Source organism: Hemicordylus capensis, chromosome 3 (assembly GCF_027244095.1).
Source record: "Hemicordylus capensis ecotype Gifberg chromosome 3, rHemCap1.1.pri, whole genome shotgun sequence".
Lineage (NCBI taxonomy): Eukaryota > Metazoa > Chordata > Lepidosauria > Squamata > Cordylidae > Hemicordylus > Hemicordylus capensis.
The window spans coordinates 187,808,783-187,835,578 of NC_069659.1; the positions used below are offsets into that span (position 1 = coordinate 187,808,783).

At 41.2% G+C, this 26,796-nt stretch overlaps 2 protein-coding genes across 4 annotated transcripts in view; one reads left to right on the forward strand and one right to left on the reverse strand.

The window, feature by feature from the left end:
* GTF2F2 (general transcription factor IIF subunit 2) overlaps positions 1-26,796 on the forward strand; it is a 115,692-nt gene that overhangs the window by 23,191 nt on the left and 65,705 nt on the right. For 2 of the 3 annotated variants that reach the window (XM_053305684.1, XM_053305686.1), the window contains one exon: positions 9,277-9,315. The exons of the other annotated variant lie outside the window; for it this stretch is intronic. In XM_053305684.1, coding sequence (XP_053161659.1) covers positions 9,277-9,315 — 39 coding nt within the window. The remainder of the gene's footprint in view (positions 1-9,276; positions 9,316-26,796) is intronic. 3 annotated transcript variants of the gene reach the window in all.
* KCTD4 (potassium channel tetramerization domain containing 4) lies at positions 25,205-26,375 on the reverse strand. The gene has a single exon (XM_053305687.1). It carries the CDS (start codon positions 26,213-26,215, stop codon positions 25,442-25,444), a length of 774 nt encoding a protein of 257 aa, XP_053161662.1. The 5' UTR covers positions 26,216-26,375; the 3' UTR covers positions 25,205-25,441.

Here is a 26,796-nt window from a genome sequence, read left to right on the forward strand (position 1 = left end):
ACATCTTTTGCATATATTTCAATATTAATTGCCCAACCTGAGCAAATTGGGTGTGGTCCCCCCCCCCATCATGTAATTACAGTACAGTATAATCTGATGAGCAAGGACACTTGCTTTTAGGTTAAGACTATCTTTTTCCGTTACCTAACAATAATCATATGCTACTAAAGAGTAAAATGTTCAGAAATACCAATTCAACTATCAGTACTGCAGTTTCCAGATATAGCAGTCCCAGATTCAATCCCAGACCACTTCCAGTTAAGCAGCACTTCTTGTACTTTTACCCAGCACCCCGTCCCACAGGATTATCTGTTCTCCAGGGATCAGCAACCCAGCACTAGGGATGTGCATGGATATGATTCGGAGGCCTTTATGGGCCTCTGAACTGGTTTGAAAGACTGGCGAAGGTGCGGGGATCTCTTTAAGGATGGGGGAGGAATTTGCTGCTGCGCGTGTGCACGTTGCACTCGCTTGCACGTCATGGTGGTCTCATGCGCCGTGGCAACTTCCGATCTGAGGAGGCACCGAGGTGGCAAGGAGATATGCTGCTGCCCCGCTGGACCGTTTTAAAAGGTAGAGTGGGGGGGGGGATGTGGCGGGAGGGGTTAGAGTACCCTCCCCCATTATTAAAGGGATCCCCCCCCCTTCGAACCAGCAGGTGCGGGTTTCATGCACACCACTACCCAGCGCAAATGTTCTGTTCTACAGGTGAATCTACATAAACCTTGGTGTGCAATCATATGCATACAGCCTCCTGTTGCATGCAAGGATCTGTGGATGGGATTAGTATTTCACCTGATATTAGAAGAGGAGTAGCACAGAATCTCCCTACACTCTTCCTAAAGCTACATAAGCAGCAGCTCTTTCCAAACACCCTTTTCCAATGTGGAGGTAGGATAAGAAAGGTGCAGTTGCCCTGAAGTACAATGCAGATCAATGAGAATGTTCTGCCTTCAATCTTTCCATGTTTGGCTAGTGGAGGAGAAAAGTATTGCCTTTCTCTTAGGTATTTCCTTATCTCTCATGGAAACTTCATGCCCTACCTTTAGGTAACCCTCCAAGGGGATTTCACTCTGCAGAGAGTTAAGATAGTACAATTGGCATAGTTTTCTTTACATTGCTTCCAAGATGCTAATACAACAGGAAACCTTATCTATATCTATAATCGCCCTTTTCATCAACTCCAAATGCATGAAATATCACATCCGATATGCAAATTATGCATGATCATCTGGTCTGCCTTCTACTGAGTCAGTCCCCTAGTTCATCTAGCCTAGTATTGTCTGCTCTGAGGAAGGGCTCAAAATGAGTAACCATAACTTAATTGCAGAATCCACGGTCATGCTGATGATACTTCATCTTGCTCTGTGCTGCTCTATCTCTGTCCACAAAAAGCCAACTTGAATAAAAAGGGAAATGATCAAGGAAGGAAATTCTAGAATTTTTCTCCCTCTCTCATGACACTAGAAATTGGGCTCACCCAATGTAATGGTGGATTGTCAGGTTAATCAGGACAGAGAAAAGAAAGTACTTCTTCACACAGTGCATGATTAATTTATGGAAATCATTGCCACAAGACGTGGGATAACCACTAGCTTCTATCCCTTTAAAAGGGGATCAAACTTGCCCTCTATCGTGAATTTCTCTACCAATAGCTATTAATCATGATGGCTATATGGAACTTATAGAGGAGAACCCCAGTATTCACAGGTGTTCCGTTTGCCGCATTTACGGCGGATGTAGAAACCGCAAATACTGGGTTATTGAGGCAATGGGATTACGGGGGTTCGGTTCGTGGAGGCCCAAAAATTGCTCAAAAAGCACCCAAAAAAGGGTTGATAGGGCAAAATAAAGTGTCCTTCCCTGCTCTGCAGGCCTCCAGCAATGCCCCCCCAAAGTGAGAAATAATCTGTTTTGTAGCATTTTCCTGCCATTTTTGCTGAATTTTTAGAGAAAAGCCATAAAATGGCTGCATTTCACAAAATGGTGGCCAGAAATAACCTCCATGGCTGCCTCCAACCTGCAGATACATGAAGTTAACCCCTTTTCTGTTGGTTTTTATTTGCGTAGGCCGAGGTCGGGTGTCAATCACCCAACCGCGGATATGTGAAACTGTGGATGGTGAGTCCACGAATACGGGGGTTCTCCTGTACAGGCAGGCAGTGTATCTCTGAATAGCTGTTGGAAGGGAGAATAACAATTTTTATTTTATGTATTTTAAATATGTATCCTGTGCCAGTCCAGTACACTACTGCTTAGGGTGTCTCGCAATATTATTCCTCATATACTAGTATTCTTAATGCATGGAGAAACATTCAGGTATGTTACCTCTCACTTTCCATCTGAAGTGGTATTGCCCAGACACAGGCATTTGTTGTAGAAATAAGAAGTGGATTCATAATTTTACAATATGCCTTTTATAATTGATATAACAATTTAACTTACAAGTAATACTTTTTAAAACATACAGTGTGTTCCTGTTGCATTTGTTAAATTTCTAGGTGATCATTCTGTTGTACAACACTTAAGGCATCTTACAAGCTATTAAATAGAAACATGTTGCATTATAAATATAATAAAAATAAAACATTGCATACCAAACGAATCTGTTTTTAATAGTTGGTGCTGAGTAAAAAGAGCTTAATCTGAAAGCCCTTTTGCTTTACAAAATTCCATCATTTCCATGTCAGCTGTGCCACATTTAGTTTAATTAATCATATTCATGCCCTTTAAAATCACAGGCAACCAATCCATAGTTTAATTGCACATCATGTGGAAAGTAAGCTGAACAGCTTCCTATAGTCATTCAGAGCACACACTGTTTTTGTCTGTAATCCAAGACTGAAGAAACATTTTAAATTCAAATTCTTCTAGGAGCTTGGGTGACTTGGATCTGGGACATCTCAGCCTTGCGTATGGTGAACAACACAAGATGTATTTGTGCTGTATAATGTCAGCTTCCACTTTAAAAATAACCACCTAGATATGTAAGCAATGTTTCAGTAAGATTGATGGGTTCTTTCCCCCACTTCCAACCAAGCCAAACTCTGTGGGGAGGCTTTTGTTTGTTAGACAGCTCCGAGTGTGAAAGGCTGTGCATGTTAGTTGGGCAACTAACTGGCTCAAGTCCACTTTAGGGAGCGCGCCCTGACCAAAGCTCCGCATCTAAACCCAGTCCTTATTACTATATTACTATTACTATATTATTACTTTCCCTAAGAAGGGATAAGGATCACCACCCCCTCACCACCACTCCAATCTTGTATTTTATTTTTGTTGTTTAACTATAGCCAGATGACTAAATGCAAATAAAATGTATCACTCCATTTCATGTATAGCAGGATGTTGCACATAGGTAACCCCGTGTGGAATCTTGTTATACATGGAAGGTAGGAGCAGTGCTCTGCTTTTCCCTAGTGGGAAGTTACACTGGAGGATCCTGCCTGTTAAGATACATGCATTTGCAAGTATCAGATTCACAGCATCAGAAAGAGAGAGAGATAATATGTGTGAATCTGTAGCATTGCAGAACTAGTCCTAACGCTTACCAGAGAGAGAAGCTTGTTGAAGAGCTTAGTGCCGAGTCACAGTTATATGGGATTCAGAAAGTGAGTGTGGCCCTCCCCCAACTCCCCTGAAGCAGCTGCTGGAGAGAAAAGGAACATAGGAAGCTGCCATATACTGAGTCAGACCATTGGTCTATCTAGCTCAGTATTGTCTTCACAGACTGGCAGCGGCTTCTGCAAGGCGGCAGGTGGGAATCTCTCTCAGCCCTGTCTTGGGGAAGCCAGGAAGGGAACTTGGAACCTTCTGCTCGCCCAAGAGCAGCGCCTCTGGGGAATTTAAGCTCTATTAAAAAGCTGAGTCCTAGTCAGGGAGAAGGGGAGATGGAAGTTGGAGGTAAGTAAGTGCTGTTGGGTCAGCAATGTGATAGGTTTCGGCTGTCTTTGCTGCTGCTGCTCCTTTTGGAGGACGCTTTTTTGAGAGGGGTGGTGGTTAATATATGTATAATATCATTGAGAGAGTTCAGTAAAAGCTGTTTGTTTTTGTAATCATTGACTATTTTTTTGGAGTTCAGCATAAATTCAGGCCATCCAGCACTGTATCCCCAACAGGTTCTTAAACACAGTACTGGTTGTGCATAATTGCTAACATTGACTAACCTTGTGTTGATGCTCCTTGGTTATCTATCAAGGAAGGTGCAGTTTTCAGTCATTCCTCTCTTCCTTCTGCAGCTGCCTGTGCCTTTTGAAATGATGTCCGCACTTTCCTTCCCCTCTGGGCACGGTGCGGCTCTGCCGCCCACCCAGCCAGGCTCCTCTCGGTGGCGCGGCTCTGCTGCCCGCCTGCTCTCACCTTTCCTTCTCCCCCGCCAGCCCAGCAGTGCTTTCCTTCCCCACCGGGTGTGGTGCGGCTCTGCTGCCCACAGTTGCTGCCCCCTCGCCATCTGTCTGGCAACCTTCTGGGCCAGTTTGCTCTCCCTTGGCTCCCCCTCCCCCTCTCACTTGCTACTCCCTGTGCCTCCGTCTCACTCACTGCTGTCACCACCCCCTCGTCACCTGCCCCGCAACCTTCTGGGCTAGTTTGCTTCTCCCGCTGCCTCTCTGTAAGAGTTCCTTGTGAGAGTACCATGGCTCTCGCGAGATTTCCGTGACACATCCCCATTCATTCATGCATGGCCCATCTTAGAGAAATAAGTAGGTAGATAGAGAGATAGAGAGATTTAAAAGAAAAAGAAAAGAATCTCTGGTAGATTGTATCACTGCCACCAATCGCTTCTGAGTAATTTTCGCTAACTGGAAGAGAGCAATAAAACTTGCAGTTCCAATCTTGCTTTACCTTCCTAACAGGCAAATATAAAAATATGGTTGCACTTATATATATTCTTAAGTGGAACTGTAGCCAGCTGTTTGGGAGCATGTGAATTAGAGGCTTCTCCTCCCCTTCTCCCAGAATAAGTCAAACATTCTGAGAGGACTTGTAAAACAAAGAAAACCATTTATTGCATATATAAAATAAAAGAATAAGCCAGTTCAGGATTTCATGTGTAGCTGTCGCAAATAATATTAGCTTAGTGGTGCTTAACTTGTTCATTACTAGACTGAAGTTGAAGATAGGTCATTGCAAAAGCAGATACTTGGGGATACAAAGCAACACACACAAAAGAAAATATCGTTTAACGCAAGTCTCCAGAAATCTCAAGATGCACCATGGTGTTTTGAGGGTTTCCCCCCAAGCTGGGCGCTCTAGATGCCCGGTTCTGTGTGTGCTCGGGCTGTGTGCATCCTGAGCATACAAACAACCCTGGACCTGGGGTGAAGGGTGCACTTGCATCCTCTAACCCCACTAAAGGGCTGGGGTAAAAAGTCGGGCTAGCGGGGCAGAAGCGCTGGGATCGAGAGTGATCACGGCCCTTCACATGAGCAGCTCAACCCAGGCTGGGCTGCTCGTGTGAATAGCCCTGAAGATGTTCATTTGATTAAGATTGGTGCTGACATATTCCATATCAGCAGTTAAGCTGGCGGGGAGGAAGCATGTGAACCTACAGCCCACTTCTGATCTCATAACTGCAGTTAAGATCGGGGCTAGCAGCAATACACCTCTGCTGCTACTGACATTTCAGGAAACATCAGTTTCTTTTCTTTTCTGTGAAGTATGATCTGTGGTGATTTTTTTTCACACATGCAGCTTGATGTTGCAGTTCTTAAGTGATGATAGTTTTGTAGCCACTTTAAAAAAAAAAGATATTGAGAAGATTTTCTTTCCCTCTTATAATGCTAAAACATATGAGAGGAACGACACTATGTATATATGAAGCTGATTTCTTCTCCATCTGATTCAGTACTGCATTGGACACCCTGACTGGCAGTAGTGAATATACAACTATTGCAATGGTAGCAGTCTCTTTTGGCCATAGAACACTCCTTAGTATATTCTATAAATGGAAATCAATCATGAGTAGATTGAGCCCCAATTCCTTTTTAAATTTTGGGTATTTCTTCAGAGGACAGATTAAGGTCTTATGGGGCTCTGGTGTCTATATTTCCTGTGGCATTTGTCCAATGTTCCCCTTATGTAAAGAAGCGCCAGTCAGATTAAGTAGGGTCTGCATACATCTGATCTTTTGAAAATAGACAGGCTGTTCTGAGATGTGTCCCAAAGATACAGAGCTTATCACCAAATCAATGGATCTGGTTCTTGGGCGGCCAGAATCGTCACACACTGAATCCCACCCCCCACCCCACCCCAATACTGGAGGTTGACCAGCGCTCTTCGTGTTGAATAGTGTGTGATGCACCTGTTGGGTCATGCTTGTTTATGTTGGATCATGCAACAGATGTGCAGGTAAGATTCAGTAAGGTACCCTAAGAAGTTTCACAGCATTTGGCAGAATTTCTTAGACCAGCAAAGAATCCTATGGCATCTTAAAGACTAACCAATTTGTTTTAGCCTAAGCTTTCGTGGACTGTTTTTGACTTCATCAGATACACGAAGTGCAGTTGGCAGAGGGGGTGTACGTGGAAGAAAAAAAAAGTAAGGCAGTTAAATAGCCATAAAATACAAACAGTACAGAAAACTCTGTAGAATAGCAAGATTCTTCTGGCTCAGCTTTAGTTTAGTTTAGTCAGCTTTAGTTCCTTAACATTGTGATGTGATAGGAACATAAGAAGCTGCCATATACTGTCAGTATTGTCTTCACAGACTGGCAGAATTATAAGAACCCATAATTTCAATTCAGACCTTTGTGAATATAGTTCAATCAAATCATACATTTGGCTAGCCTTTAAGGTAGGGATGTGCCTGAACTGCAGTTCCAAGTACGGTTCAAACACTTTTAAAGGAAATTAGGAAGGGAACTTTAAGGAAAAGGCTGCTCTCTGCCACCCCTTCCAGCTTTCTGCTGGAGCAGCACCATCAGCCCTACATGCCATCAGCACTCACATGGCATCTGCACATGTGCGGGCGCCATTTGTGTGGTCAGCATGGTGTTGCTGACCACGCAATTGGTGTCTGTGCATGTGCGGATGCCATGTGCATGCTGATGGGGCTTTGGGGGATGTGTGCTGTTCCAGCAGGAAGCTGGAAGGGGCAGCAGAGAACAGGTAAGCACCTGCTCACCCTTTCCTTAAAGTGTCCTTCCTAATTTCTTTTAAACTGCTTGAACCGTGGTACAAAATGTGGTTTGGGCACATCCCTACTCTTAATGTGCCACAAGGGTCTTTGTTGTATTTTTTGCCACACTAACATAGCTACCCCCTAGAACTAGGCCTTTGGGCACTAGCCATTTAGAAATGGCTTCCCTTTCTTGCATTGATCTGAATAAGTACTGATCTTTGGAGAATTATACATTTTTGAGAGTGATTCTTTGTAGCACTGGATTATTCTTCCCATTTAATATAATTATCTCAGACTACTGGTAAATGAACAACCAGCTCTGCGTTGCATAAAAAGCTGCCATGCGCCATCCTGGATCCATATTTTGCATACGGTTTGGAGCTAATTAACCCATTATAATGCAGGCCTTGTGGAAGCATGCTTGTAAATTCTGATTGTCTTTTCTAGGTTTGCTGTTTCTGATGAACTTCTAAGTTGTTTGTTTTTGTTTTATTGATCTATTTCTGGGGTGCACAACATCCAGCCCAGGAGCCACATGCAGCTCACCAAGACATTTTGTGCAGCCCACCAGGACCCCCTAGAGTTATGCATTACTGCTTGCCGTTCTGGCCTTCCAGCCTGCTTACTTCTTCCACTCAGATACTAGCTCAGTCTTGTCCCATGCTGCGCCTCTGTGGGCTTAGCTGTCTGCATCTCTCCTGCAGAGGCGAGAGGTGACTAAGGCTAGTGGGAATAGCTGACCAGCAGGTAAGGAAGAGATGGCTTGAAGGGGCCTCCTGCAGAGCTCAGCTCATTTGCAAGTGAGATGTCTGTCTGGCAGAGAAAGAAAAGTGGGTCTCTCTTTCTCCTTGAGGAAGATGTGTCTCTTCAGTGAGCTCTCAGAAAGGAGCAAAAGTGACTCACCCCACTCCCGTCCTCCAAACAAGGGCAGAGGAACAGGAGGGAATAGCATAAAGGGTGCAAAAAGATAAGAGGAGGCGGGTTTGAGTGTCGGATGAATGATTTTTCCCAGTGAGTTATGGGTATGGTTGCTGCTGCTGCTTTGCCCATCCCTGAGGTGCTGGAGAAGAGGTGCCTTGGGGTGTATGTGCAAGATGACGAGTAGGGGGAGGAGGTGTGAGAGACTGAACCTCAGAGAGCAGCACTGCACCACGGTGATGATAAAATAAGTGCAAGGCAAATGTACAGTATTATATTTTTAGTTAGTGTTTTTTTTTAAAGTTTGCTGTGAGCAGAGGAAACTTTTGAGTTCTCCAGATCAGGCTGGCTATCAAGCAAAGCAAAGCAAAGAGAGAGAGAGAGAGAGAGAGAGAGAGAGAGAGAGAGAGAGGGGAATAGGGGTTGTGGGGAGACGGCATTTCTGTTTGTTCTGTAACAAATGTTGTTTAATGAGACTTGCGCTCTTTGGAAATCAAGTGACTGAGTAAAGAGGGAGGTGCAGTATTCTAAAGTAGTGCCCCTCTTATGTTAAGGGCCAGTGCGGTGTGTAGAACAATTGTCCCTGTTCAGCATAACATCTCTCCAGTGATTGCTGATGTCTTCTTTGTGCTTTTTGTGCCAGTTCCACCACACATCTCTTGATAGATGTGGAGAGGAGAGCTGGTCTTGTGGTAGCAAATATGAATTGTTCTCTTTGCTAAGCAGGGTCCACCCTGGTTTGCATTTGAATGGGAGACTACATGTGAGCACTGTAAGAAATTCCCCTTAGGGGTGGGGCCACGTTCAGTGAAGAGCATCTGCGTGCTTGCAGAAGGTTCCAAGTACCCCCACTCCCTAGCATCTTCAGATAGGGTGGAAGAGCTGTAACCTTGGAGAAGTCACTGCCAGTCTGTATAGACAATAATGAACTAGATGGGCCAGTGGTCTGACTCTGTAAAGGTAGCTTCCTATGATACACACTGGTACTTATACAGGGGTTTCTCTATCCCTGCCCCCACTTTTGAGGAACTCTGACAAGCCTTGGAGCTTCAAAAGTGAGAAACGGCTGCGAACAGGCATTTCAGATTCCACCAGTAGGCCATAATCGACCTGCAAACCGTATACTGTGCAGGCCTGTACTAAAGGCAATCTATAGCAATCCATAAGATACAGGGACAAACAGAAATTCACATAGTACCTAAGATCACAAAGTTCTCACCTTTTCTTTACTGTTATTTCCAGAGTGCCAGACAGATGAAAAATCTGAGAGCAGCAATACTGGTAAGTGCTGACTGCAGCATTTTGCTAATGAAGCTGGTAAAGAAATGTTTGGATTTGTTTCTATTTTCATTTGGATGCTAATGTGCGTGCTTTATGTTCACATTTGGTGAGAGAATTCCAGAAAAGATACAATAATTGCTCAGGAAATAAAACCGGCAATTGTTACCTTCATTTCAAAAAGTCCTTTCAGGTTTGCTCAAAATATAACAATTTAAAATATATCCTGCTTACAATAAATCAAGTAAAAAACATACCACCAATAAAACAGCAGCCAAAATGAAACCTTATAATAGGGACAAAGCTTTTAAAAATAAATAGGCCTTTAGCTATTTCTTGAACACCACAAATGAGGGAGAAATGATCATAAGTCATGTATTCGATGTGTCCATTAAATGCCAGTCCATACATATCCAGCTTGCACTACTTGGTCACTTGCTGCTTTTCTGATGCATCCATTTTATTAGTGTAGCCACCAGAAGTGCACACCAGATATGTGACTTTAACATTAAAACACCAACTGATTAATCTAGTTCAATATTTGATCAATCTGTTGAGTAACTTCTTGCTTCCAACATTTGCCTCCGATGTTGTTAAATCAACATTTCCCAGAGCATATGAATGTGATTGTCATTTTGTGTGCCACATTTCCAATATTACCTATTTTTTAATTTAGTCTGTCAACATCACTACAGGAGAACCCCATTATCCGCGGGGGTTCCCTTCTGCGAGGGGGAACGGACACTGAAACTACAGATAACGGGGCATTGGGGCAATGGGAATTGGAGGGAGAGCTTCCCGAGGCAGTGAGGCAAAGGGGTGAAAATGGGGCAAAAGGGATGATGAAAATGGGATGAAAAATGGACTGAAAGTGAAAGTAATTATGTGTGTGGGGGGGTGCTCTACCATGCTCTTTGTGTCCCCTGCTGTTCAGCAATTCTCCCCCCAGTTAGAAAAAAATCATGGGTTTTTTTGGGTAGAAAATCACACACACACACCCTGGGGGAAAAATTGTTTTTTGTTTTTGTTTTTTTGACTGGCCAATCAACACATGGACACTCTCAAGTCCGTACGTACTGCTTTATTGTAAATGTTTGCTGGTCAATGACCGAATAAACTTATAACCTTATAACCTCTCAAGTCCATGACAATGTGACAATGCATATTAAAATGCTTACTGACAGGTTTCTTGGTAATCTTGCTTCTGATGTCAGATTTATGTCCATTCAGACTTTGCCTAAAGGATAAACTCATTTGCCCTATAAAATGGGTGATGGCATCTAGTACAAGATATTACATATACCACATTTGTCAGTGCACATATGTATGAACCTTGTATATGGTAAATTGTGCCACTGGGTCCACGTATAAATTGATTGTACTGATGAAAGGGCATAATTTGCATCTGGGTTTGTTGCATGGTCTGATGCCATGTAGTATATTTGTTGGGACAGGTTTAGGGTGCTAAAATGTGAATTTGAAGAAGCAGAGTAATGGATTTGTATATACAAAATGATATGATTGCAACTCATGGGCCAATTTTCTCCTTAGCAGTATACAATGAAGACAAATTTTGGATTGGAAAAATGTCTGCTATAACCCAGGCTAGTTTTGTACATTTACTATGATCTATTTTCACATCTTAGCTATAGTTCTTGAAAGATACTATGGAAATATCCCTTAAGAATGAAGAACAACTGTGTGTATGTAGTGCAAGTTGTGCTAAAGGCCTACCTAGTTATGATGTTCTATACATACTGTTTAATGAAAATGGCTCTCTGCAATCCTTGACATGAAACAATCACTGAAAAAAAAACAAAAAACGCTGTTCTGGGGTTGAATAGGGACAAATTACTCTTCCCTTGCTAGATGTAAAAGAGTCACCACATTACCCATCTTGACTATTACCCATCTTGACTTTTCTTTCATCTAGTTAAGTTAGAGAGGAGTTCAAATTGCATGTGACTATGTATCAAAAGAATCTTGGATGAATTGTGGTATGCCTTAGTTTCATTACTTTTATTCTGGATCTGTTAACATAATTCTGGATCTGTTAACATTACTGCTAACATAGCAGTAGTTCAGCTATGTAAACTTAAAAGGAACTTTGATTAGATTGTGCTTGGGGGTTTTTGTATTCCACTGGTGGCTGAGATAATTTCTATTCTTGCAAAGATCTGCTTTGTTGTGTGGCACAAGAAATAGTAAGAGAGAATGTTGACTCTAATAATAGTAATAAAATATGGGTAGTAGTTGTCAGTTCTAGGGGAAAAAAGGGAGCCTGATTGCATTTTGGAGACGAAATTTCATTATTTTTAATGCCTGAAGTCTTGGTTTAGACCTTGCTTCACATATCGTAACTGAATGAATCTTTGCTCTGTTCCTCTTTGGGTGAAAATATGACAACTTATATTAAAACAAATTCCCCAACAGATTCATCATCTGTGAGCTCCATCCACATAGTGAGCTGAGGTTTGCCAAGTCTCTTGCATTTGCATTGAAATTCAAGGAAACATGAGGGCAGGGCAACATTTGACTTTGCTCATAGCTGGAGCACACAAATGGCTGTGTTCCATGCACTCTGAGCTATTGCACAGAATGGCTCTCGTGGTAAATGGTAGTGGCCTACAATACCAAGATGCCATAAGAGGTGGTGCTTTTATCTGAATCTTGCTGTCAGTCTGTCCTCAGTAGCAATTAGCTAGTATGGGTAAAGGTCATGGGTGTTGTTGAAATCTTGTGAGCACAAAAGGATACTTTTGTGTCATCAGCTCATTTCTCTGTAAAAGTTTGCAGGCCTGCCAGCCTCACCTGAGAGGGAGGGAAGAGAGAGCTGCTGAATGAGAGGTGATCTTGGCTTCTAGAGGTGTGGATAGAAGACAGAAAATGGGTAAGAGAAGTTCTAAGTTGGCAGCTTACAAAAAAACACTCTGTTTCACCTTGGAGGATCTCCTTGCAGGATCTGTCATCGTGGCTGCTATTGCAGCCTTTGCAGGTTTAACCAAGTAAGAGAGCTAGGCCAAGGTGTTTAGTTTGATGACCTCAAGAAGAGCAACTGCAGAAATAATTACTGGGGAAGAAGGGCAGGGACTATTTCCTGTAACTACAGCTCCAACTTTGCAATCTTTACATCACCAATGTGCACGCTTCTGTGATGTATGATTGATTAAATGCCGTCAAGTCAGTGTCGACTCTTAGCAATCACGTAGATAGATTCTCTCCAGGATAATCTGTCTTCAGCTTGGCCTTTAAGGTCTCTCAGTGGTGCATTCATTGCTGTTGTAATTGAATCCATCCACCTTGCTGCTGGTTGTCCTCTTCTCTTGCCTTCAACCTTTCCCAGCATTATGGACTTCTCAAGGGAGCTGCATCTTCACATAATGTGTCCGAAGTATGATAGTTTGAGCCTGGTCATTTGTGCCTCGAATGAAAATTCTGGATTGGTTTGTTCTATGACCCATTTGTTTGTTTCCCTGGCTGTCCATGGTATCTTCAAAAGTCTTCTCCAGCACCAAAGTTCAAAAGCATCAATGCTTTTTCTATCTTGCTTCTTCAATGTCCAGCTTTCACATCCATAGAGTGTCACGGGAAAAACCATTGTCCGAACAATTCTAATCTTTGTAGGTACAGACACATCACGACATCTAAATATTCTTTCCAAGGCCTTCATTGCAACCCTACCAAGTGCTAGTCTGTGGCTTATTTCTTGATTGCTGGATCCTTTACTGTTGACAGTCGATCCTAAAAGGCAGAAGCTATCCACCTCTTCAATGTCTTCATTGTCAATTCTGAGGCATCTTATTTATTTATTAATTGATTTGATTTGATTTGAGCCCTTCCAAAATGGCTCAGGGCTGTTTACAATTAAAACGAACCACTAAAACAGTAAAGAGCTAAAACAAATTAAAAAATAATATAACAATTAACAATTTAAAAACATTTTAAAACAACAATTAAACAATTACAGTGATTAAAACCCCCGAAATCGGGTTTTGAATTTTAAAATAGACCAAATATTAAAAACCCCAAAATTTAGGAAGCTGAGAAAGCTTGGGTGAAATGATGGGTTTTCAGGTATTTTTTGAAAATTGCCAGAGATAGGGAGGATTGTATCTCAGCAGGGAGTGCATTCCACAATCTCGGGGCAGCGACCGAGAAGGCCTTTCTCTGTGTAGCCACCAGACGGGTTGGTGGTAACTGGAGATGGACCTCCTCAGATGACCTCAATGGGCTGTGGGGCTCAAAATGAAGAAGACGCTCTCTTAGATACCCAGGGCCTAAGCTGTTTAGGGCTTTGTAAGTTATAACTAGCACTTTATATTTTGTCCGGAAACCTATTGGCAGCCAGTGTAACTCCATCAGTAAAGGAGTAACATGGTCTCTCTGAGATGACCCAGAGACCAACCTGGCTGCCGCGTTCTGAACCAACTGAAGTTTCTGGACTACGTACAAAGGCAGCCCCACGTAGAGCGCATTACAAAAGTCAAGTCTGGAGGTCACCAACAGATGTACCACAGTTTTGAGGTCATTGATCTCGAGAAACGGGCGCAGCTAGCGTATCAGCCAGAGCTGATAGAAAGCACCCCTGGCCATTTAGTTGTAGTTCCATTTTTTCACTGTGCTCCTTGACTTTCTTTATTAGAGCTTGCAGATCATCCTCATTCTCAGCTATCAGAGTGGTATCATCAGCATAGCGTAGGTTACTGATGTTTCTTCCTCCAACTTTAAAACCACGCTCAGTGGTATCATCAGCATAGCGTAGGTTACTGATGTTTCTTCCTCCAACTTTAAAACCACGCTCATCTAATTCCAGTCCAGCTTCTCTCAGTATATGTTCAGCATATAAATTGAATAAAGCAGAAGAAAGTAGACAGCCTTGTCTTACTCCTTTGCCGATCTGGAAACAGTCTGTTTCACCATGTTCTGTCTGGACTGTGGCTTCCTGTCATGTGTATAGATGTCTCATGAGAACAATGAGATGTTCTGGGATGCCCATTTTCCTAAGGATATTCCAAAACTTAACATGGTTGACACAAACGAAGGCTTTTCTGTAGTCAAAGCACATATTGACTTTTTTCTGGTATCCTTTGGCTTTCCCAATTAGCCAGCGTGCATCAGCAAATGGTATCTCTTGTTCCTTGGCCTTTTCTGAAGCCAGCTTGAACATCCGGCATTTTCCTTTCCATGTAGGGCTCTAATCTGCATTAGATGATCCTGAGCATTATTTTGCTAGCATGTGACATTAAGGTAGCATGGTGCTAAATAGCTACGAGGGGCCTAGGCTGTACTTGTGTGGGTGGTTTGTTGAACATTACATCAATTAAATCAATACTACACAACTCAAGGCAGAAAGCAGGGTGGATTTGATTTAAATCAAACTGATTTAATTCACGATTTAAATCACGATTTAAATCACTAGTCAGTAAGGCTTGATCTAAATCATAGTTTTCTACATAAAGACTAATTCTTGATGGTATAACTTTAATATGCAAGCAGATGAAGATTTTTAGAATAACAACTTTTCATATTAGTTTTTTTATCCCCAGTTTAATAGGTTAATCATTCATATTTGGACAACTTTTCTGTTGTACTTAGGAAGGAGAAAAATAATCATTACCTTAATAATAACAATTTAAATAGATTTATTCAACTGAAACAATAACATTACAGCATATGTTATTTGCTTAAACAAACATCCATGTTTGTTAACTAATTTGGCTAAACAAAATATATATATTTTAAGAAACTTAGACTGTCAGCCCAGCCTACACATGAAAAACTTAAATACTGTCCTCTGTAGCTCACTCGTCATCTTCATCTTCTTCTTTGTTCATAATCTGGAAAAGAAAAACAAGCTTTCCTGCTTTATCGGGTCCCAAATGATTTCTCAATTTAGAATGAATGAGTCCAAAGGAAGCGAATATTCTTTCAACGCCTGCAGAAGAAGCTACTGCTGTTAAAAGTGAAATCATTACTTGAACAGTCTCTAAATCCAAGTGCTTAAGTGACTTCCACCAGTTCAGTGGTGTGACTTTCTTTAAAATATCTTCAGCAAACATATATTTCTTGAATGGTTCCCCCTTAGCTTTGAAGTTTATTATAGCTGGCATTACAGATGGATGATTGCTGGATACCCATGTCATAGCTAACTCCTCTTCCTCAGCACTTAAGTTTTGACCCTGGTACTGGATATTGACAATATTTGTCAAAAAATGAGCTGGAGACAGTACTTGTCCCATTCGTTTTTTTAATGCTTGTAATTTAATTCTGTCCATGTGTAGTTCTGTTTTTAAGTGTTCACTCAGTTCCTTCCAAATTTCAACAGCATCAGCAATAAAACAGCTATTTTTCTGTATTTTGTTTAAAGATTCAGAGATGGGTTTCAGGATGCTCAGCATATGTTCAACATTTCTCTTAAGCCCAATGTTGAGGATTTTGGCCGTGACAGTGCCATCTATTTTATCTCGATTTTGTTCACAAACTGTCATCAGAATAGGCCAGTTCTTGATATACTGCTCAAAACAGTCCACCACAGAGTTCCATCTAACATCTTGTGGGAGCGTTAGCTTGGTTCCACCTATCCTTTTCAGAGCTGCTGCAGCAAAGTGATTGTTACGGAAGTATTTAGCAATTTCAACAACATTAGTCTTTATTTCTGGAACACTTAAGTCTTTGGCTAAGAGGTGCAGCAAATGAGCACTGCAACCATATGTTATTAGCTTTGTATTCCCTTCCTGCTCTTCTAAATTTCTTCTCATCTTGGATACATTTGCAGCATTGTCTGTGACCAAACTGCGTACTAGACATTTGAATTTTTGTTCACATGTTATTATAGCTTTTACTGCCACTTCTTGTAAGTATTCTGCTGTGTGTGCATTTCCTGACGTATCAATTGTTTGTGCAAGGAAGACTTTCCCTTCTTCTGTTGTTATACAAGCACATACAATAGGATCATTGTGGACATTACTCCACCCATCAATACTTAGGTTAACAATTCTACCCTCCAGAGCTGTTGCACATTGCTCCATTTCTCTGTCATACACTTTATCCAGCAGTTTCCCTGCAACATCTGCTCTGCTGGGTGGACTGTATCCTGGTCTCAGTGACTGAACCATATTAATGAAATGTGGGTTCTCAGTCAGACAGAAAGAAGAGTTCGTTGCATAAACAAACTGGGCAATTTTTTCATCAATTAACTCTTTTTCTAATCTGCTAGTTTTTATCACAAACTTATCTATGGTGGTTCCAGGAGGGAAGGATTTTTTCTTTCTTTTAGGTGATAGTGATATGTGGCTGTGGGTGTCTGATGATGATGCTAATGAAGCACTATCCTGGATGGATAACTCTGAAACTGTAGAACAGGGGGATGGTGATCTTGAAGGTGGGTAGTTTCCAGAATCCATGAATTCCCCTAAACAAAAAAGTCAGTGCTGTTATTTTATTGTTTAAACAATTTCTGCTTATTGTACACAGCACTTCCCCAAAAGGAATATTTGCTTTTCTTCATAACTGTACCAAATGACAGTAACATGCAGTAATAATAAGAAATATAATTTTGCTCAAACATGACAGTTCAAGGCAGTCTTTAGAAATATTATATGATTCAATAAAAATGTTTACCAACCTGAAGATCCTGCCTGTTCAAATGTGTTTCTTTGGTCATCTTCATCACAGCACTTCTCATGATGTTGCCTCATTCAGGCCACCAGGCCTTGCATTTCTTTGTTGCAGTGTTTGCATTTTGCACGCATGCCTGCCTTACCGATAGGTAAAGGAACTTCATTAAAATATTGCCAAACTGGGTCTCTTTTACGGCCTGCTGCCATTATAGGTTTTTTCCTCCATGGAAAGAATGTGATAAACCTCAGGTCATACGCACAAAAAGATCCAAAGACTTGTCTGTCTGTGGCTATGCAGTATTGTGCTCAGAAAGTTTCACTTTCATTTTGTACTGCTTGTCTGCTTGCCCCCCCTCCTCACACTTAGTTTCACTTTCTTCTTGTGCAGATCTATTCCACTCCAAACAATCAGAAAAATATTGTTTCTATTCTGTTTCACTGAACTTCTTGAAACTTAGCACTGAAGGGGTTGATTCTGTATTCATAGGTTTGTAGAACAATAGGATTAAGGTCTTTTTCTCAACTCTGTTCATGTCATAACATTTTTGCTGTGAAGAAGAGGCATGTGATCTCTGCTGAGTCAAATTCAGTTTTGAGAACTGCAAAAGTAAACCAAGCATCTGTGATAATATCTTGTAGGCAGAGAAACTGCCCAATAATCTTACAAAAACCTCTGGAAGAGCATGACATTGTGAATGGATTAATGGAATTTATTTACCAAAAAAATTAAACATATACAGCCTTATTCTACATAATTAAAAAACTAATCTTTATTTCATGATGGAATAACCTTTGGATGGTAATATATTTTCCTCAAAAAGCATTTTATTTAAAAAAATCCGATTTAAATCAAAAAAATCTGATTTTTTTTATTTTTTTAAAGAAATCATTGATTTTTATTCACCCTGGCGGAAAGTCATTAAATTTGATTTTGAAACATAATTTATTGGTTTTAACTGTTGATTTTAATGTTTATAGATATTTTGAATTGAAAACCACCTTGAGATCTGGTTACAGGTGGCATACAAAAATAAATAAATAAGAGCTGATAATGGACCAGATTCAAGCCATGCCCCCAAGCATTTTGCATCTTTTGTACAGAATCATTTGCCTTCAATGTGGCACCAGAACCCCCGCAGGAGCTTTAGGCTCAGGTGGTTCCAGTTCTGGTGATTCTAGGGTCTGGTATCAGATGTAGTCCTCTCTTCTGAGGCTTGCTCACCAGCATCCTCTGAGTCAACTACCTCTTGGTCGTTGTTGGAGGCAATCCCAAGAGAAACATGTTCACCATCCTCTAGAATCATGGTTTGGAAAATTATTGGAATTGAGCCAATATCTCTAGTACTGTGGTTCCCTTATTCTGCTTTCTCTGGCATGTTAATCCCTCTCCTGATTATTATTGAGAACAGATTGGTATGTTACCAGAGTGATGCAGGAGCTGCTTCTCTATGATAGTGGCTTCTCTATGATAGTGTCTTCTCAAATGATAGAGTATGAAATTCACCCATGACAAATTGGTTTTTAGGCATTTGAGATGACTTTGATAAGCCTGATGGATTATCTTTGCTAAGGTAATGAGAGAGGGAGTGTGACTCTGCTAGTTCTTTTGGACCACTCTGAAGCCTTTGATGCCTTTGACCATGATATCTTTCTGAATCATTTGAGATAAGTGAATAGCTGGTACTGCTTTGCAGTGGTTCCATTCCTATATCTCAGGTGGATTCTTATGGTGTTAGTTGGAGACTGTTGCTTCATGAAATGGGATCTATTGTATCATGTCACTCAGGGCTTCATCCTGTCTCTGATGCTTTTTAATATCTACATAAAACTGCTATGAGAGATCATCAGGAGATTTGCAGCAAATTGTTATCAATATGCTGATGATCTGTTTCTCCACAACAACTTCATCAGGTAACGATAGCCACCCTAAATGCCAGCCTACAGGTGGTAAAGGGCTGGATGAGAAATAATAAATTGAAGCTGAATCCGAATAAGTTGGAGGTTTTCATTGTAAGAGGTCATAACTCAAAGAACGCGATACAACTACCTGTTCTGGATGGGGTTGTACTCTTCCATAAGGAACAGGTATGCATTCTGGGAGTTCTCCTGGATCCAGGTCTCACCCTGTTGTTTCAGGTTAGGGCTGTGGTCAGGATCATTTTTTATCCGCTTCTATCAATAAACCAGTTGCATCCATTTCTTGAAGATAATTTTCTCAAAATGGTATTGTACTCTCTGGTAACCTCCAGGTTGGGCTTCTGTAATGCACTCTACATTGGGCTGACTTTGCATGTAGTTCAGAAACATAGTTAGTTCAAATTGTGGTAGTCAGATCGGTTTCGGGGTATCCAAGAGAGACCATATTGTGCCAGTTCTAAAACAGTTGCACTGACTGCTGATATGTTTCCGGACAAAATACAAAGTGTTGGTAATTACCTTTAAAGCTCTGAATGGCATAGGGCTGGGTTACCTAAGAGAGCTTCCTTCTGCACAATCTCCACCACGTATTAAGATATTTAGGAGAGGTCTGTCTCCAGCTGCCAGTTTGCCTCATGGCAACTTGGGACTGGTCCTTCTTTGCAGCTACTTTTAAACTGTGGAATGCTCTTCCTGCAGAAATTTGAGACTTAACAACGCTAATGGCCAGGAGAGCCCTTAAGACTCATTTTCAGTCTGGCTTTCAATGGTTTTTAAACTTTAAAAAGTGTATTAACTTGTAATTGCTTTAAATTTTTTAATTGATTATATATTTTTGATTTTGTATTAGTTATAAACTGCCCGGGAGTATTAGTTTTGGATTGAGGGTATATACTAATGAATGAATACTAGGATCAGGCTGCATAATGTGTTTTATTAACCTGAATACAATTCACAGCTATATATTGCTACCCATTTCTTCCTGCTTGGCAGGAACTAAAAGCAGAAGGCTTGTGGAACATCTGCAGGGCTGCATTGACTTCTTGTATCACGATTTGTTCAGGACTTATTTAGACAAAGGGACTATGGGAGTAATCTCTGTGCGGAATGAGTTTTGTTCTGGGTGGCAGTATCAAGGAGTGTGTGCATGTGCATTCAGAATGGAGCCTTCCTGATTCAACCTGAGCGGGATCTAAAATGAACTGAGCGGACATCCAAAAACTTGTGAGCGCACACACGTGCACACACCTTAGAGGGAACAGTGGAGTAAGGTGAATTACGTGGCTCCTTCTCCAATGAACATCATTCAGCCCCTACCAGTGGGCCAGGAAAAGGCTGGAACTGTTGCATATTGGATTTCTCCTAAATTGCTCGGGGGGGGGGGGGGCAATAGATGAGGAAGAGGAAGCATAGTTTGGAACTGGAATTTAGCTACTACTGGGCAGAGTGAACGGAAAACTGTTACCCTACTGGCTCCTGTTGCAGTGCTGTGACCCAAGAGGCTAACCATCAGGCATGTCTGTTCAGGGCCTATTGAGAATGCTCATCCTCTGCCATAATGATTTAATAAAAAAACTTCAGGCATCCTTTGTCGTCTTAATGCTCTACAGTCACTTGAAAACCTAATCACACAGTCATTATAACTGATGGTTAAGTACAAACTTGTTCAGAGAAAATGGATGATGTGACACTTTATGAGCAACAGCCTCCTCCATATTTTCTGCTTATACAACTCACATTTTGGATAGCATAGGAAGCAGAGACTCTCACGACTCATTAGGCAGTTATTGTGACTAATGAGTTTGAAGACTCCTATTCTTGACCATTGGATTTGAAGAAAATCAAATCTGCCTATCCTGCACAACTAGTAATGGTGAAGCCTGGGGGGGGGGAATCAAACACCCAGCAGAATATCTTTAAGTAGCCTGACCCATTCAGGGGGCATCTTAATAAAAGGGAAGTTAATTAATGGAAGCTGGCAGCCCCACTGGCAGCCCCACTATTCTTAGCTCTACCCCAGACAAGGAGGGAGGGAGGGTAAAAAGGGGGCAACCATAAGGTCAGGCATATGGGATACATGTAGTGGTGCTCCTCAGTAGAATGCGTACACACAGGGCGCTTGTGAGTTCTTGTTGGAGTGCTGAGAATGCTGGACTTCATTTGGTTTTCAGTAGCAAGTTTCTGACCCTTGTAGTTGCAGGCCAGTTGGATGATGTAACGGTTAAAATATTAGTGGATCAGAAACTGATAGAAACAGCAGCAACAAACCCTCTCATGTCTTAAAACAGTTTATAATAACTTTCAAAAGTCCTGATTCACACTTGAATTTCATATTTTCTGCCTTTGTCTTTCCACAAAGGACTCAGGATGGTATGTGAGCTTACTCTTTTATCCTTGCAGCAACACTATGAAGTAGATTAACCTGAGAAAGACTGTGATGTCTAAAACTACTCTGTGATGTCCATGGCTGATAAGAAATTTGAACTTGGGTATTCCCAGTCTAAGTCCAACAACCTGTCCGACATGTCGCCTTAGTTCTCAGGAGCATAGAGAGTAACCATTTAAGAATAATTCAGAATGAATTCAAAACGCCCACAAAAAAGAGGCGGGCACCAGCCAGGCTAATGAAAATGTGTAGGACTGCCAGTATGCAGATGCTGTCTTCAAATTGTATTCTGGCTCATGATGGATTTCACCTTGAATATCAACAGAAAGCTGATAGTTCCTCTGTGTGGCATTCATATATACAACTGCCTCAGAGCCAGGGGTATAGCTATAATTGAGCAGATGGGTTCAGAGAACCTGGGATCCCAAGCTCCTGAGGGGCCCCCAGCTCCACCCCTCCCTATTTTCTTAATTAGCTCCCTCACTCAAAGGGGCCGCCGGGGAGAGGAGTGAACACAGGCCCCCTCTCCCCTAGCTATGTCCCTGCTCAGAGCAAAAGTCAAGAAAGCCTTGCTCAGAGCAAAAGTCAAGAAAGCCTTGATTCAGCTTCAGGTTATGGCTTACTTTCAGAAAGGGCATATAGTATCACTTGCCTAATATGTGGGTGGAGGGACCATATGTTGGAATGCTCCCACATGTATCTTGTTTTTTAAAAAGCAAAACACCATCTTCTACATAGAAAATAAGCATGTTGAGGAGACACTAGAATCCTTTTCCCCAATACACTGCCTTTCCATGTGCAGTACTCCCCCCACTTTTACTTTTTCTTTCTTTCTTTTACACAAAGTGAGCTTTCAGACATGCATCACCCACCCACCCCCTCAATTGCATTCTGTAGTAGGACATTTCCAGATGGATTCAGCATTTTTCTGAATGTGTTGATCAGCTTTACTTCATTAGAGTATGGGCATAACTTGCTGAGCTTTGACATAAGTGGAAGTAAATGTGAAGCTGTATTCTCAGAGTCTGGATGTCAGGAAGCGGTTCACTTATCACACAGATTTTTATCACTCTCTAGGAAGTTCTACCTACCTTTTGAGAGTAATAATTCCTCTTAGAACCCAGTACTGTTACAGGAAATAATCCTAGAAACTGTTCTGTTTTTATTAGAAGAGGGGTGGGCCCTGGGATTTTAATGGATGAATCTTGACAATCTAAAATAAAATTCCTTGTATTAATTTGAATGTTCTTTTGCATTCATCTTCAAATGCTATAGTGATGTAAGAGCATCTTCTATTTTTGAAAGAATAACTAGTATCTGGAGATTAGAAATAGTGCATGTTACAAAGCTGTTCTTCAGCAAAGCCTTTTTTGAATTGCTCTCTTGCTTTGCTTACTCATCTCTGCATTGCCATCAAACCTGCCTGTCGTCTAGCCCCACTGTCCAAGCCCAATGCAGGCATGTGATTGATTCCATGCAAACTGTAATTTACAATTTACAGGCCAGCTTTATGAACATGTGCTTCCTTCCCTGTACCAATTCTTCCCTTTGCTTCCCCTGTTGCCTGTAACTGTGCTAAAAGAGGCAGTGCCAAACCATGGTTAAGAACGACAAGGGAAAATATGGGGGTATTGGTGTGGGAGAGGGCAGAAGGGAGGGAGAGAGAGCATATGTCCAGAGGCTGGATTTGCCAAACACTTGGTGGGAAACTAGCTGTCTGCTCCTGGCTTTATTCACAATCCTTGGCCATTTCCACCATCTCTTTCTCATTTCTCTAATGTAGACCACAGTCCATATTACATGCCAGCCTTGATCCAAGGAGACCTGTTGCATATGCACCCTCAGATTTGCACAGGCAACAGGGAGGCTTCCATCTTTCCTGATTTCTAGCACGTCCTTTCTTCACTTGTTGCATCTTAAGCGGTTTTTTAAGCTTTGGGGGATTTAAAAAGCCTAGTGGGATGCACTCTGGGCAGCTGCTGGTAAGTAAAGAGAGTGCCCTGTTTTGTGTGCTGTCTCTTCCTTGTGCTTCTCTGGATCAGGGTCACCATATACAAGGATACACTGTATAACCCCCAAGACATTTGGCAGGTGGTGCTAAACACATGTGGTGTAGTAGGAGCAGCAGCAGCATAGTTATTTTGAGATACTTCAGAAGCATTGTGTTTCTGAATAAGAGCTCAGTTGCTTTGGTTTAAGTGCAAACTGAACTTGAAAGCTGGTGTTGGGTATTGGCTAAGAGACTGAACTATGAACTGGGAAGGCCTGGTTTGAATCTTGCCTCTGCCATGACCTCACAAGGTGGCCTTATAGGCAAACCACACTCTCTTGGCCTCCTCTCCAATGTGGACATCATCATGCTGACCTGCCTTACAGAGCTGTTGCAAGGATTGCAACAGAATATTTTATGTGGAGCCTTTGAATACTCAAGTGCTTTACAAATGCTAAATAGTCCTTGTTTCTATTATTATTATTATCAACAACATCATCATCATCATCATCATCATTTTGGGGATCAAAATTCCATGTGCCAAAATGAATACTTTCCCACGTGCAGAAGTCAAAACCACCTAGAGATGTACATATCAGACTGTGTGTGTGTGTACACACACACACACACACACACACATATACACATATACACACACACACATATATACTGGCAGTGGTTTCCCCAAGGTTGCAGGCAGGAATCTCTCACAGCTCTTTCTTGGAGATGCCAGGGAGGGAACTTGGAACCTTCTGCTCGTCCCTGAAAGTCTCCATCCCCTGAGGGGAATATCTTACAGTTACTTCTAGCCTCCCATTCATATGCAACCAGGGTGGACCCTGCTTAGCTAAGGAGATAAGTCAGGCTTGCTACCACATAATTGGCAGTATCTTCCTGTCTTATGTCCTTTGAACTTTTCCTGTGCAAAGGATTGTTTCTTGACAATCCTGCACTCTTCAAGTGCAGCTTATCCTTGCAATCAAGATGGACACAATCAATGCTTGTAGCTTCAGTTATCTTATAATTTAGAAAGGACATGCTTGCACTTTTGTTCTTTAACTGGGGTTTTGTACTGAAACTTTGCAGTCTTGCTTTGTAGACTGAAGTTTTTAAGTTGATAAAATGGCTGTTGCATTCTGGAAATAAAACCCTTTGTTTTAAAGGTAGAAGCTGAATTGGGGGAGGGGGGATTTCAGCTTAATAGTTGTGTGAAGTTACTAGGTAAGATACATATTATATTCTTCTATTGTAAAGTACACTGACTTTATATCAGAAAATTAAACTTTGGTTCTTTTTTAAAAATCATGTCAGCAGATAAAATTGGCAATTTGGCTCTCTAGTTTGTAAGCCCTTTTGTATGGTGCTCTGGTTATTCCCTTCCTCTGGATAAAACTCTTAGATGAGTATCTTGTGGTAAATGCTGTTCTTTATTTCCTGAAATACACTGACTTCATAAATTTAAAAATGTCATTCTCCCCTCTCCCCCCAGCTTGACTAAATCCTGTAACTTGGGGGGGGGGGTGTTTGACGGGGGTGGGGTAGAACGGTATCCTATGCTGTGTCGTTTTGGCAGGGAGTTGAATTAGGTGGCCTTATGATTCTTCCAGCCCTCTAATTCTATAGCTGAAAATATGATATTCTCAGACGTGCAAGATGTAAAATCTGCTATATTTTTGGTTTTTCAGATCGATACCTTTTTATATCTTCCCAGATTCCATTACATTGAAGAATTTCAGTGTAATTTACATTTAAAGCAACCAGATTTTTAAATAAAACCAGATGTAAGTTTCATCTTAAATACAGGATGTATTTAGCAAAAAGCAGACCATGCTGTGTATGTTAATTAATAAGAAAACACTTTTATCGCCTTTGAGTGGAATAAGATGTAATGCATGTTAGCCACAAAACTAACCACACACTAACATTTTAACTAGATTCATTGTGAGAGAGACAGGAGACAGAAAACATAGATGCAATGGCTTCAATATTCATTCTGATTTTTATCATGTTTAGTAAATATATTTTTATTATTAAATTTAGGCACAAAGAACTCATAAATGGATGTTACAGCTTACATACCATTAGCTCACATTTATTCATTAGAAGCAGTGCTCTGTGGTATACAGTAGTGGATAAATCATTTTGTGATTTCTTGAAATGTAATGAGATTTACAGGCTGCATGCTTCTGGCCTTTTGTCTGTTGATTGAAGAAGTAATTACTTGACAAAATGAAGTGCATCGCTGTGAACAATTGACCCTTTGGAGCAATCCAGACTGGTCAGCAACCTAAATCCACATTTTAATGCCATCATTATCGCTTCAAATTTAAGAGTTTCCAGGGTGCAAACGAAAGTATTATCTTCCTTCAAAACAAGTCTAGTTCCATTTTCTGACTTTATGAAGTATTTAAACTGAATAATGTTGGAAGAGATAGAAAACTCTTCTGGAAAGCCATCCAGCCTGCTCTTGGAAACCAAAACAATGCGGGATTTTATTTTAGATATAAAATCAGGAGCATTGCAAAAAATCCGAAGGCCCTGTGAACGGTCGTGGCTGTCTGTTATTTCCAGAAAGGTAGTCTCTCTGGATGCAATCTGCTCCTTCTCCCACCTTGATTTCACTGCATTAGCCAGCACTTTAAGCTGAAAGAATTCTGCCTCTTGTGCCAGAAGTTGGTTTTCTTGAAATCCCTCGGGTAGAAGCAGTTCTCCATTCCGTAGGAAGTTCAGAATATGCCTAAATAGCAGCCCATCCCTGTCTATAAAATAATGGCCATCTGCATCAAAAGGACATAGAATTTTCCCATTTACAACTCTTTCCAGAAGAGAGTCTGGATACTTGGTTAGTGTTTGCTTTTGAGTAACATACAGATATCCACCGACATTGAGAGTAATCGGAGACATTTTACAATTCTTGCCTTGATCGGTGCCTTCTGAGTCCTTGCTTTTTTTGTCGTATTCCATTTCACGCCTGTTTGTTTTGTGCTCCATTCTTGAGATTGCTTTCTTGCCTTGCTCTTCTTTGTTTTGTATAGAGATTTCTTCTAAAAGCGCTTTTATTCAGCTCTGGAACAATGATAGGCTGGGAGTGCTCTAAGCAATGCATGAGCTTGTCAGCACAGTCTTGCAGTAGGTGGCGTAGAAGCTATGTCTGCAGTGTGATATTGGGAGTATGACTGTACGACACAATTTGCATTTAACTGTGTAAGGGAAAGAGGATGGCTTGGGTTAAAGCAGTTTTAGTTTTTTTTCCTTTGAAGTCCCAGAAGTGTATGTTGTTATAGTGTGCTTTTGTTTTATGTCAAAAGAAATTGTATGGTTCCATACATTTTAATATTTACACTGAGATATGGGTTTGGAAAAACATGACTGACAAATCCTAGCTCTTTAGCTAGGATTAAACTAGTAGTGTATACTTTCTTTTAAAAGGCTTACCAACTAATTACCTTAAAAAAAACTCCAATAGGCTTTTAAACTGGCTAATATCTTTTCATTATCATTATGAAGGTTTTTCTCCTTGCTCATCAATATGTTGTTTTTACAGCATCTGGGTATTTTATCCGATTTAAAAT